The 14,887-nt window shown below is 30.0% G+C and overlaps 1 protein-coding gene across 1 annotated transcript; it reads right to left on the reverse strand.

Annotated features, from left to right (window-relative positions):
- Nucleotides 1–8,987: 8,987 nt before the first annotated feature.
- Nucleotides 8,988–14,504, reverse strand: LOC110670316 (probable beta-1,3-galactosyltransferase 14). Its single transcript, XM_021832321.2, has 7 exons — nucleotides 13,817–14,504; nucleotides 13,546–13,698; nucleotides 13,373–13,455; nucleotides 13,159–13,258; nucleotides 10,866–10,979; nucleotides 9,964–10,106; nucleotides 8,988–9,349 (listed from the first exon to the last, which is right to left on the reverse strand). Exons 1-7 carry the CDS (start codon nucleotides 14,176–14,178, stop codon nucleotides 9,264–9,266), a joined length of 1,041 nt encoding a protein of 346 aa, XP_021688013.2. The 5' UTR covers nucleotides 14,179–14,504; the 3' UTR covers nucleotides 8,988–9,263.
- Between the last annotated feature and the right edge of the window lie 383 nt (nucleotides 14,505–14,887).

The following is a 14,887-nucleotide window of genomic DNA, read 5'->3' on the forward strand; positions in this document are numbered from 1 at the left end:
GGAGGCTTAACCGGAGGGGAAATGGATGGTGACAGCAGAGAGGAAGACCGTCCTGCGATGGCAGAGGAAACGAATGATGACCGGGCGATCTTATTCATGCCAGGTAAGCATACGCCTAGTGCCCCCGCTGAGCGAGGAAGGAGGGAGGGAGGATACGGTGTTGTATAGTGTATAATTCGTATGATGTGTTTACCGTGCCTAGTTTGCCACGTGGGATTGGCAACTGAAACTCTGTTTCTTATGATTTCTCCAAAATTAAAATCTAAAAAAAAAAATATTACAAATTTATATAAAAGGAAAAAAATATGATAAAAGTTAGAAAATTTTATTTAAATATTGATTAATATTTAAAAAAACATGAAGAAATTGCATTTTCCTTAGCATAATTACTTGAGATTGCCAATTTTTTTTTATAGAGATTTCTATTTTTATGTCTGACTTTCATATTTAGTGTTATAATTTATATAATAAATTAAGTATCATTATTGACATTCATTATATAAATATATTTTCAGAAAATTCCATTATCACCTATTTAAATTACTTGATAAATATAATATTAAAATAATTTCAGTAATTAATTATTAATAATTTAAAATTATAATTATAAAATTAAAAAAAAATTATAATTTTAATTATATATTTTTTTAACCATTAATCAATGTGTATAAATTAATAATTTGTAAAGAAAGAAAAAAATCTCGAGATTCATGATGCGGTAATTAATTGTTCCACAGAATCCTTTTATATTGCATACATATCTATCTATTCAAATACTAGTACATATCATAGGATAATAAATGGTAAATCAGGCAAATAGAATCAAAGAATAAAAAATTGCAGAAATCAATCATAATTAATGGATGAAAATAGGTTATTTAAGGAAATTTACATCCATTGGTTTCTTCAATTCTTGCTTCTTGCTTACATTTGGTATCTAATCCAATTTTATATATTGTATAATATATAGTTTTGTAAGCTTACAATAAGATCAAGTATGATTTACGTCATGATTCCCTGTTGGCCCCAAATAACTTGTCTTAATATATGTTCTTAATATACTGATCTTTGTACAAAGAAACATATCCTAAATTATCCTAATGATTCAATGCATTTACATATTTGATTTAATCATAAGGGTTTTTAGCCTTTTGATTACTATTTTTCATTTGATTTTTAGTACTTGAAAAATTTTATAAATTTTTTTTTTTATAATTACCAATTATAATTAATTAAAATATCCATTAATTTAATTAAAAAAAAAATGCTTCTCCTGTCTAAAGATGAGTAGATTTGTTAATGTTTTCAAACCCAACAAAAGAAGAGAATCATGTATTTTTAGAGCATTACCATCTCTTCTGGGGAAGGTTCATTGGACTAATGCCCAAAGATGTATCCTCATAGGGCATTGTATAATCTTCATATGATTAAATTATATTATTATTAGCTTCTTGTTTTCCTCAATACTGTGTGGATTTTGGAGTCAAATGGGGAAATTCCTATTCTATTTTTGAATGAGGTGTGTGTATCTATGTATGGAGAATCAATTGCATGGTAGAAAATTTATGAGTGAAAAAGGAAAAAAAAAAATCATAATGCTTATTAGGTGCTGTGTTGGCCACATTTTTTGTGACAATTGGCACCACCCCAAAAGAGTGGACAACTTTGTTAGTGCTACATATTATAGCTTATTATCTTGCACTTTAAGACTACCTAAAGCAACTCTCCTTAGATTCCAACATTTTCCAAAGTGGCACTCACCATGAGTTGGGTGGACAATGTCTTTCTTTTTTTTTTTTTTTAAATCTTAATTTTAATTAATAATAATCATTTAATTCAATAAGAAATTGCAGCTTGAAACTTCAAGTATTCTAACTTTGATGGATTTTTAAATAGTTTAAAAATTAAAATTTAAAAAAAATTAAAATTTTAGGAAGTGATAATTAGAAATTTTCATTAACTTATTTTTTAACTTTGTCCATTATCGATTCAATTCACAAATAACACATTTCGTAAAATATATATATATTTTTTATAAGAGAATAAATTAATAATTATTATATAAAATTAATATCAATATTAAGAGTAATTAAGGTAGAATAATTTGGCAGTTTTTGTTTTTTAGTGATAATGGACAAAATTTTTCATCATCTTATTTTGGCCTGGCTTAATTGAAAGGTCAATTTCAAGTCTTCTTTTCAAACTCACTGTTTTTCTTTTAATCTGATGTTCTAATTTTCGGGATTCTCTGACTTTTTATGGCGCCACCATTTCCTTTCAAATTTCAATCCACTCCAAATTTTGACTGTATTCTCCTCAAAACGGACTTTTGTTGGAATTTACTGTGTATCAGGTGGAGATTTTTATTTAACCAATTCTATATTATTATTATTATTATTAATTTTTTAACTAAAACCCCATTAGACCAAGTTATAATTAATCTCTGTTAGCCATAAAAGGCACAAATAAAAGAGGGAGATTTGTGCAGAGGCTATTAATATATTTTGTAGTATGATAAATTATTATTTTTAATATATTAATTATTTTTATTAAATTATTATATAATTATGACAATATATTTATAAGATATGATAAAATTTAAAATTTACAGATAGTAATTCTTGAAAACTTCTCTTAAAAATTTTTTATATGAATATGTTTTAAAAATGCTGAAAGAGAATAAGAATAAAATATAATTAGTATATATGATTTGAATAACTCATTTAAATTTATAAATAATGAAAAGTTATAATATATTTTATAGACATGCACATTTATCTATTTCCCATATATATGACTATTTATTTTAAATAGGTGTATCTTCTAACATACGTAACTATATTTGTTTATTAATAGATACATTTGTTATGACGTCTATTTTAATAGTTATAATTGTTTATATGTAATAGATATGTATGTTTATTAATAAATATATCTACTTATTAACAAATATATCTATTCGTAATTTATTTATGAAAATTAAAATAAAATAATTATTTTATTTTATATACATACGTGTCAAGTATTATCATAGAATAATATATATTTATTTAAAATATATAATTATTTATATTTCATTATTTTTACTTCTTTTCTTTGTTAAAATATGAAAATTATTTATTTATTTATTTATTATCTAACATATAAGCTAATGATAACAATTTGTTCATTGATTGATTTTCTATTTTTAAGCCTTTCCCATGCTTAGGATATATGAAAAAAAAAAAGCATGAGGATTGAAATTCTAGCAAATTAAAATGCATATGCAATTGCCACCAAAATAATCGTTTTAGTAATCTCATTTGGCAAGCAAGTTGGAAAAAGGACCACACCTCTTGATGAATCTGGTTGACCAAACCTTACATAATAAAATTTCTTTAATTATTGTCAATTCCTGACAAGAAAAATAATATAATGTTAAAAAAAAATTTATTAAGCAGACCGAACTGGGTTTGGACAAAACTTTTAGGCCCAGCCCAATTTAATTAAACCAAAAATAAAATATTATTAGTTCATGTTTAATTAAACAAAAAATAAAAAAACAAAGACCCAATTGTATACCTATAACGCTCCTAATATTCATCCAAATCCACTTCTAATTGACCAGCCAGCCTTGCGTAAAACCCACTAATCTCAGTTGCCCACAGATTAAGAAGCAAACCTAGTCCAATAATAATATGCAAAAATAAATAAAAATAGCATTGGTATTGTATACCAAAAGTGGGTGTTTTTCAATTTCCAATGTCCTGAGTTATGGCCACGAGAGAGACATATAGATAGAAAGGCCGCTGCAACATTAGAACGTCTCGAACTTTGTATTCTCAGTTGGTGTAAGAGTACGGACGTGTATGCATATGCTTAAAAAAATTATATTAGTTTATTTTTTAACTGCTGCTTTTGCAGACTTCTATAATCATGGGGTTTCAGTATACAACTATCTTCAGCACACGAGGGAGATGGGGAAGCAAAGCATTGGGTTTTTGAAGGAGGTAAAAGGGTCAATCGATAGCACCTTGTATGTATATAACAAAATGCATACAGAAGCATCTACTGATCTCTATCTACATCCTATACATACATTAGTGGATAAAATGCTTTTGTCATTGAGCTGAAAAAGCACACGTGATAGTCACATGGTCATGTATGGAAAGAAAGACCATTATTTATTTATTTTTTCTTTTGGGCAGTGTTGATTCCTTTTCGAAAGCTTTTCTATACGTCTTTTGTAGTGATAGCATTAGCCCATGCACATTTCCCTTCATCATCTTCTACCCTCATCTCTCTATCTCAGAAACCCAATTTCCAGGATGCGAACATATTACAGGGCATATGAACTGAAAGAAAGGATAGTGGGTATTTGGAATGTCTGGATGTAAGGAACCTCAAATGGCGAAAGAGTACGGATTAGATAAACTTTAAGGGAAAATTTCAGACACCAATAATCATGGGTGTGGCAGTCCCATTTGATAAAACAATCAAGGGTGCTTTTGTTTTGCAAAGAAAGAAAGAGACACCATCCTTTTAGGCTTTCATGCCCCATTAATTAGGACATGTCACAAATTCAACTAGCTAAGCATTTGTCATGTCCCTACACTATATTGGGTCCATATCCTTGTGATTTCTCACTAAAGTCATCAAACCTAAATAAGAGGCCAGGAAGGTCCCTTTTGATGGCTATCTAGCATTATGAAAATGATATTTAGATGTCCAGCTGTTATAAATTATTCAGTAGGACCAAATTGTGTGTTTTCTCTTTCAAATTTTCAATTTCCCCAATTATATAAACATACTATAGAATATATATATTGCATTGAATCAGTTTCATTGATATAATATTAATGATTTTATTTTTCTCACAAAATTGTAAAAATTTGTCAACTAGAATCACATGCAGAGGTGACATAAAATGTTGAATGTCTACTCAATGGGCACATTGGATTCCCCTTTTAGGAGGCACAAAGAGAAAGAATAAATATAATACAAAGAGATGAGGAGAGGGTTGTTTTGTCCTTCATTCAATTTGATCCAGTGATTGATCTCTGGTGTCTCATCAATGAGTTTCAGTTGAATAACATTGAAATTGAAATTAATCACTTATCGTAGGGTAGAAAGTAGTAGATCAATGCCCAAGCCAGTCTCATCTGTCTTGTGCATCACATGATGATGGATACAGTAGTCATCGAAGGGAATGGGGCAACTGCAAAGGCACGTGATGCCCATCTGATGAGGAAAGCCAACACCATCATATCGGTGACTCGTTTTTATATTAGACTCTAAACATAATTAAATTTGTAATTTTAAGATTAATTTAATTTTATTAATAATTAATAAAATATATTTGTAATGGTTGGTCATTGGTTGTCTAATTTGGAAGGTTATGTTTGATTCATTGATTATAGATTTGGTCAAATTCTATAAAATATATATATATTTTTTAAATATTTTTTAAAGAAAAACATAAATATTTCATTTGTGATGATAAAGATATTTTTTTTTAGATTTTAAAAATTATTAAAATGTTTTTTGAACGATTATTATTATTTTTTTTAGTTTTATTTAATTATGTTAATAGAATATTAAAATTTACAACCCAATGGAATCAGACAATGATTATTTTAACATGTAAATAAAATTTTATATTTTTAGATAAGCTTCACTTGTTTGAATATTAATAATAAGTTTGCTTCCACAGTCAATAATATATAATTTTTAATTCCAACACTCCAAAAGATTCATAAAAAAATTCATATAATAATAATAATAATAATAATAATAATAATAATAATTAAAATTTTTATAAATTTATTACCATAATTTTCAAATAAAAAAATTACAATATATAGTAATGTACATGGTAATATAATATTAGTATTTACTATAATCTCATACTAACAAATATGATTAATAGACACACTTATGACATTAATCTTATTATAATTTTTTTGTGATTTTTTTTTAAATTATATACACAAAAATATTAAATAATAGTGGTAAATTTTAAATATAAATGAGTTAATTAAGTATATATGGACATTAAACAATAACTATAAATTTAATATATAATTGGTGCATTATGATAGGGCATTTAATTATAATATAAATAAAATAATAATTAACCTATCATATAGTTATATTGAACATATATTAATTAATTTAATTTTTTTTCTATTTTAAAAGTGGGTGTTTATGAAATTAATCTACATTGCAGTTGCCAAATTAGCCAATTAAAAAGATTATTCACGGAGAGAAAGGAAGGAAGCTGCCTCCCACTATGCAGTCCAATTCATTGTGCATCCATTCAATAATAATAATAATAATAATAATAATAATAATAATAATAATAATAATAATATAAAAAAAAAAAAAATCTTCATCAGCAACATCCTTATCCCATACTATATGATTGGGGTAAATGAAATGATTTTCTTCAAATTGGGTATATGATTGCAATGCCAAAAAGTTTCACATGTAGAGGCCCATATGGTCTTTAGTTCCCTTGAATCAAAATTCTTATCATTGCTCATTATGTAATATATATGTATTTTTTTATTTAAAAAAAAAGAATATATTTATTTAATTAATTTTAATAATATTTTCATTTAACTTTAAAAATAATAACATTAGTTTAATTGTATCTTATGTATACAATTGAAACACAAAATCAACAATCAAAACTTCACTTAAACTGCACTCTTTTGAGCTCTAATAACCTTTGAGTGTAAATTAATTAAATAAATTTTCTTTAAATAGGTTAAGGTTGTGAACATAATTTGTGTAAGTTTTTTCCTTTAATTGTTATTTTTTATATGTTGAAATCTGTATTTCTCTATTTGAGATATGTGATGCTATCAAATTTGGCACCTTTCTTATGCATTAAAGAAGGTTAACCTTAGCCCTAATTCTTCCCTCTTCACATGTGCCCTACCCCCCAAATTAGGGTAAATATAATTATTTCACATTTAAATCTTCAAAATTTTAAAATTGAGATCCATAAGTAGAAGAATTATACATATACAGTGGCATGTGAGACAACCCATAATAAGAAAATTTTAGATAAAATATCTCTATATTCATACAAGTTAATAGTACCAAATCTTGAAAACCTTTTAATAACAAGTAGTGTCTCATGCTTTGTATGGGATGCCATGCCACCATTTGCAATTAACTTATCAACATATATAGAAATTCATTTGACATAAGAAGGTGATTTGGAAGACATTAAAATTACATTAAATTTTCTTCAAATTGAAAAGTTTATGAGTTTAATATATTATTGAAGAATAATTACTTAATTGATATGATTGAAAAGGAAATAATGATTTAATAAAAAAAAAACTCAAAATTAGCATTTTTAATAATAATAATGAAAATGGGGATCACTTAACATGAAAGAAAATGGAGATGAAAGGGAGAGAGCATGCACATGGGTGGATAGATGATAGGAAGAAAGAAATTGAATGGCTTTTGCAGGATTGGTGTGGTGATGGGCTCTTGCAATTGCTCAAAATTATGTTAGTCATTTTCAAGGAACTATTTTCTTTTTTAATTTTTTTTAAAAAGATATCAATCATTTAGAGAACTGAAAATGGTTAGGGTTTGAGGTAGGCAGAAGAACAGAATAGCAGAAACCAGCAGGGCATCTTTCAAGAATCACATGGCAGACACCAGTAGTAAATTATTAGGTGGATAAGCTATTAAGCACATGGCAAACACACCTCAATGGCAGCAATTTATCATGGGATTTAAGGCCTCCTGCACACAAGAAAAAGATAGCCACAGAGAGGGAAAAAATAAATAAATAAATAAAAGAAATAAAGAAAATATCCCTTCTAAAATTTACGATAAAGAAAAAAAAAAATAATTAGCATAGCCAGATAGGTCAAAGAGAGGCACCAGGGTGTCACCTATTCATATCCTAAGAATAGACTTTCTTGGTCTAGGGAAAAAATGATCAATTAAAACATTTCCCAAAGAATCTAGATTGAAAAAGTTATAATAGTTGTAATTACCTTTAATTTAATAATTTTAAAATTATTTTGAAGATTATAAAATTTTAAGAAGATTTTTTTTTCTAAAACAATCAATCTTTAGTGAATTGGCATGAATTTCACCATATAATTAATTTTAAAAAAAGAAAAAACAAAATTATACAAACAAAATACTGCTGTATTGCTAGTAGATATTTTATTTAATATAATTATTTACACTTTTTTTTTTAATTTAATGAGAATCAAGATCTTTCCATCCAATAAACCATCCATACACTAAGTAATTCTACAGTTTCATTAATAGGCTTTATAGTTGCCTAGCTCAGTCCAGTTCAAGAACCATCTGATTGATTTTCTCAGTAGAACATCCCTAAGCTCAGAAGGCACCCAACTCAAGAGTACAAGAGTTGTCAATAAGCTCCAGGGGCATTTAGACCTCCAGGAGATGTCATATCAAGAAACAGTTGTTGAATTTTATTCGTGATCATTGAATTTTCACTTATTTCACCATGCTCACTAAACTTCATTTTGTATCAACAAAATCACTTCATTTTGATTTTGTTTTTAACTCTTAATAAAGTCAATTGCTAGATTTTGATAGAATTTCATCCACATTTTTAATAGGATAACCATGTCAATTTTTTTCTAATATTAATTCTACAAACAAAACTAAGCTATTTCCTAGTCGGCACAAAAGGTTGGGCTTTTTTTTTTTTTTAAAAAAAAAAATGTTTGACAGTAGCTACCTGACAAACAGAATCAAAGTAATAGATATTGAACTTTAGTGAATCTACCAGTGACCACAATTAAAGCTGAGCCCAAGAGCAGTGCAACTTTCCGGACCTCCAAGTTCAAAAAGGGGGGTGGGGGGAACCTGTAAACATTATAAAGCCAAAGAACTAATTTTGACATTCACCCTTCAAATTTGCCATTTGGTATGCCACATACAACCAGCTCCATGATCTTTACCACCATGTTAAAATGCACTAAACACAACTGGAAGCCAAAATTTTATGTAGCGTATATTTGATAAGGGTTGTAAGTTTACATGTATAATCACTCTCATCAATTCTCTTACAAATTCTAAAAATCCACTATAAAATTAAGAAGGTTTGGAAAATTCTGTTTTTTCTTATCTACATTGGAAAAATGATTACAAGAAAGAATAAAAATGTAAATGTGTAGAAGAGGCAAAATTGAATGGACTAAATGTTTCTTCTATCCATCACATTTGTAAGAAAAATGTCAAAAAAGGGAAAAAAAAAAAAAAAAACACTAATCATCAGATTCCATGGTTGGGCTATTTGAGCAGCTATCCTTCTGATGGAGCTCTAGTAATTTGGCTTCTGGATCACAAAGTCCTGCATAAAGAGAGACTTAGAACACCATGTTTGTTGCTCTGTGTGGAAATATTCAACAAAACTGGTTTTCAAAAAATATTAATTGATGCCAATAATTTTTATGAATGCGGAAAACTAGTCCCTACCAGATTTGGAGCAGTAACAAACTTGTACATTCCAGTTCACGTAATGAAAAACTGAGACATCATTTTAATAAAGTATCATGATTGTTTGGTTAATGCAGTTGAACGAGGTTCTCACATAAAGTCTCTGCTAATGAACTCTTGCATTTCAAAATTAAATTCTCATCTACTTCCCCATGGACGTTTCTCTCCAAACCCCCACCCAGGCCTATTAACAGTGAGATCTCATTGAAATGAAATTATAACTTAATCTGTCCTAATTTCTATATTTTCTGTTCTGGTTATAAAAAAAACCATTCACAGTTTAAAACATTGAATTGTTTCATTTGTTGTTTATAGACGAAAATCTGAAACACCTATTCCGATTGTTTCAGCATGTGAAATACAATTAAATCACAGGAGTGCATATGATCAGGCAACCGAACTATGGAAGAAGTTTAAACCAGATATTGTTCAGTTTCTTTATACAGTGACATGGTTTAAGACACGAACCTGAACACTTAGGAATATCCCACACAGCAATAGATGATGGTGTACACTCAGGTTCACATAGTGCTCGATTATCCTCATGATTAACATTCATAGCAAGCATCCATGCACCAATTGTAACATCCTCATTGCTGAACATCCGAAAACTGGTATTTCAAAGGAAAAAAGAGATGTCATAACGAAGGCAAAATATTGACACAATCTGCGATACCAAGAAGCTCATTTTCTTGTGCTATGATTGCCTTTCCACACAATGGATGGCAATGTTGCAAAAACTAATTATCAATTGAAGCAGGGATGGATCCAAGGTTGGAACTTTGGGAGGAATAAAATGTCGAATTCAATGTACTTTCCAGCAACCAAAAAGACTTGAATCCACAGCAAAAAGATTTAGAGTCCATAGTATAGGAGGTTAAGGGTTTGAATCCTAACAATCCCATTTAATAGTTTCTGAATTATATGAAAAAAAGAGTACCAATTCTTTTAAGTTATCAAAAATTAAAGTCTAACACGTATAAGTGTAACTCTTGACTTACTTTGGTTGAAAACAAATAGATACTTTAGAATGAGGGCAGACAAAATAAATTCAGCTCCCAATATTTTTTAATACTGCTCCCTTTATGCCTTTATGCTAAAAATTATATCCCTATTTAAGAAGAATTTAATGGTAGTGGAACAATAATTATCATATGATTTCAAATTTTCAACAAGCTTCCTTCAAGGTTGGCAGAGTACCAAAGACCTCAATAAATTAGAAATTCATTGCTACTACCTCAATGGGATTTAGATTTAAAAATGGATTTTGATGAATGTAAATGATAGGAAAAAATGAAAAAGGAAAAGCTTCACGAACTAATAAGTAAAGAGTTACTAGAAATAGCCACAAAGGGTATAAGTTAACTTGCCTGTCATTTCTAAGAGCAACTAAACTTGCAACAACATCAGCTGAAAGAGCATATATTGGACCATAAGCATGGAGAAAGTACTCCTTCCCAAGCAAATAGGAGAGTGGTTCATACCTGCATGAATCAAAATGAGTTGTGATTATTTCATAGCTATGAATGCATATGAAAAACTCATTCTTTTGTGACTATTAATTTTTTGGCATTAATGTGATAATCTAAGAAACATTAAATGTGTATAAATTTAGGTGCAATTAAGGCTGATATTAGAGGAGATATGCATTTGGCCAGATTTACTTGCTCAAATAATAAAATGGACCATTTTACCAATAAACAATACTACTCCTACCCTTTTCTCATTCTATTACATTCTTCCTTTTCCTATACAAAAACTCAGTTTCTTTACTTGCTATCTCTACCAACATAAATATCTTAACTTGGGAAGTAAATCTGATAAAGAACCATCATTTTTTTCCCTTGCAATTTCTTGGCAGCCAAATAAGCCTCTATTTTTTTTTTCTTCCATTTTCTCAATTGTGAGTGCATGTAAAGTAAATAAGTGGAAAGTGTCGTCATATATTAGTGGACATTGGCATTTCAATTAGAAACAGATGGAAAAGGATATATGGAATTTGTGCATAGGAAAAGGAGAGAGAAGATAATAAAGAAAGATAGGTAGGAAGTGAGAAGATGAACAGAGTGAAGTGATGAGGGTGTATTATTGTTTATTGGGGGTAAAATGGTCGACTTCAGTATTTACAGCAAGTTTCAGCCAAAAAACCAGAAAAAGCAAAACTAATAAAGTAACAACCTCCAATTGCATTGAACACTTGTTAAAGAAACTTATGGATTGAAGATTCTTTAACAATTCATTTCTACAAACTTCCTCTCAACACTTCCCATCAAATGCACGATAGTTGCCAAGTTTTTCATAAAACTCAATAACTCATTTTAGGATACAATTCAAGTGTAGAATTTTTTAGCATACACTCTAAATCTTTCACTTTTTTAAGAAAATTGTAAGTCTTATTTCTACACGTGAAGCTCTTTCAACATTACAAATACAAAATCCAAAAAAAGGAAGAAGAAAATAAAACAAAATAAAGATGTAAGTTATTGATGTGAATAATTGCATCCTGGAGATCTATTCGGTATAGTTTCCAATGCCTAATTATAATAAGAATAAAATAAACTGTACTAAAACCAAAAGATACTCTCGATGTAACTGTCAGTAGTCCAATCTTGCTGATAAATGTCAAAATAATTCAAAATTCAAGATGCCAAACACCATAATAAAGACAGAAAAATGACCCCGTCCTGGACATATTTGAAATTCAAAAAATGAACCTTCCAACATGATATGAAACAAGATCATAGCAAATCTTAAAAAAAAAGGGCCTTCCCCTTTTTCTTCCTAACAAAACCCTTGATTCAAATCAACTTAAATCCTACCAACTTTGTGGGTAAATAAACTGTTCCTTGAATATGCCAACAAGCCTATTTGAAATACTCAATTTAACTGATAATGCGAAAACAGAGGACTATGAGTTTCACAGCTCTACTAGCATATTACATATATATTAGAAGATAATGCATTGTTCATCCATATTGCTGAACCAGATTGTTGGGTTAATCCTGTTAACAATTGCAGAGTAAAAAAACAAAAAGCCCTTAGAAGCAACCTTGCCTTAAAAAGGTGAATGGTCAGAGAGAATCAGTTACAAATAGGACATTGAACAACAAAGGCTAAGTAGAACTTGCATAAAGAGGTCCGACGACCATCCAAAAGTTCTTTACTTGAGAGACAAATTTCCAAGGGCTCACTTAGTAGGCATTAACTAAATCCTTTGCAAGCTCAATCAGTCAATCTGTTGAATGCCATGCTTGCTCATAATCACTTTATGACGAAGAGTTTCTAGTTCTGAGGAAAATTGCCACAACCCTTTCCTCAGTAGAATGCCATACTTTGCATGCTCACTTCTTGGATGCCAAATTAGCAAGGTTTAAAGACAACTTTAAACTTTGGCTTATAACAGATATCCCAACTCATTAAATGGTCTCTTTACCCTCCTTGGTCTTGAATCAAAGAAATCGTTCACGGTCTTCTCAAGTCCCCTTAATACCGCAACATAAATCCTCCATATAAACTCATATAGTACTTCAGTTTATGATATACCAAGTTAATTACAATACTGAAAAGAAAAATGGGAATAATGATCCCTAGGAATACTAAGTCTAGGAGCAGTAAAGGGATAATTCATGGCATACAACTAAAACAGAAAGGAAAGGGACTGACCATTTGAGCTTTGGATCAGTAAAAACAGGCCCTTTCTTCATGCATCCAAGGTAAGTTTGAGAGTGAGTACGCTCTTTTGCCAAGAGTATGGAGAGACGATCTAAAAATCAATGAAAAGGCGGTAATGTGATTTTATTGAATTGTAAAGGAAAGATCTAATCAACAATTTTTGTGAATATTAATGAACACAAATGAATTCCAGAAATCCACTCACCTGGCCTCAGGTATATGTCATCGTCTGCTTTAACGTAAAACTCGGAATCAAAAAGCGCATAGGCAGCTTTAAAGAAAGCTAAACTGCAGTTGAAAATCAGATTAGCACTCAATTCTCCAAAATGCCAGACTTAATGGAACAAGACAAGTAAACTTCCGTTAATCAGCACTAACGTTTTATAGGGGAGCTTACTATACTGTTCCTCAATGTCCAAAAGCAAGAAATCATCATATTCTGCAACTTCCTTCTTGAGTTTTACCATCTTTGATTTATCATTAGTTCTACCAATAACAAACCTGAACGCCAAACCAGTAGATTCCTCCAACCTGCAAGCCAAATTATTCAAGTGACCAAAATGAAATCTTGATAAAAATCCAGTTCAAGCATCTAAACTAAGAATTCATATGCCAAAATTCACCCAGTAACTATAAAGTACAAACATACCGTTGAAGGCCCTGGCGATCGGACGGCATCCAGGTCTTCCTCAAGGAGCGCCTTCTACCATCAGAGGCGAATCCAGTTTGAATCCCGACAAACCCCATAACCTTGTGCCTCTTCTTCTTCTCAGAATTGAAACCAGAGCCATCGTTATTGGTATAAGCATTAGAATTGGTGTCCCAGAGTACCCGAACCGATCGGAGCTCAGTTATGGAGTGGGAGCAAAGGTAACCAGAAGGGGCGGTGAGTCCGAAGATGAAACCGGAGATGCCAATGAAGAGGCAGGAGAGCATGAGGAAGAGGGATCTGCGGGAAGCAAAGGACGGCGAGGATAAGCGAGAGTGAAGGAATTTGGGAGAAGAAGGCATGGCTAGAAATGACACTGAATTGGGTTTGGAGAGCTTATCTTAGATTTTAGCTTATGAACAAGAAAGGATCAATAAGAGAGAGACCATAAATTGATAAAACTCACACCTGAAAATCGACTTGCAAAGGAGGGTGTCTTAATGATGTGGGATCCTAACAAATGGGTTGTTGAAGATTCAGATCTTGATGTGACCTGACATTCAAAATTCTTTTCTTGCGATTCTTTTTCTACCAAATGCTATTGCCTATGCTACGTTATCTGTGTTCTTAGATGGGCTGGTCCTGCCTAGGACATAAATGATCATCATTTATCTCTCTCTCTCTCTCTCTCTCTCTCTCTCTCGTCCCAGTAACTATACAAACCAAAGCTTAAATACAAACGTAGAAATAATTTTTTTTTTTAATGAACATTCTTGAAATGTTGATCATATCTTCTATGGGTAGCCAAAAGAATACTTAATATAATTAATTTTCTAATAGTTTCTCAAAAAAAGATTATTTAATATTTTTAAAAAATTTCTTAGAAAGAACTTGAATTAAATAGTAAATAAAATTTCTAAAGAGTGAATGTAGATGTAGTGCCTAAAAATCAGATATATAAAAGATTTAAACCCTAAATGATAAAATTAACCAACTATCATGTAGCTAATTAAGCTCGTAAATGCAACAAAAAGCTTATTCACTCCTTTCTTCACATCTTTCTGAGATAAT

This window comes from Hevea brasiliensis, chromosome 15, assembly GCF_030052815.1.
Source record: "Hevea brasiliensis isolate MT/VB/25A 57/8 chromosome 15, ASM3005281v1, whole genome shotgun sequence".
Classification (NCBI taxonomy): Eukaryota; Viridiplantae; Streptophyta; class Magnoliopsida; order Malpighiales; family Euphorbiaceae; genus Hevea; species Hevea brasiliensis.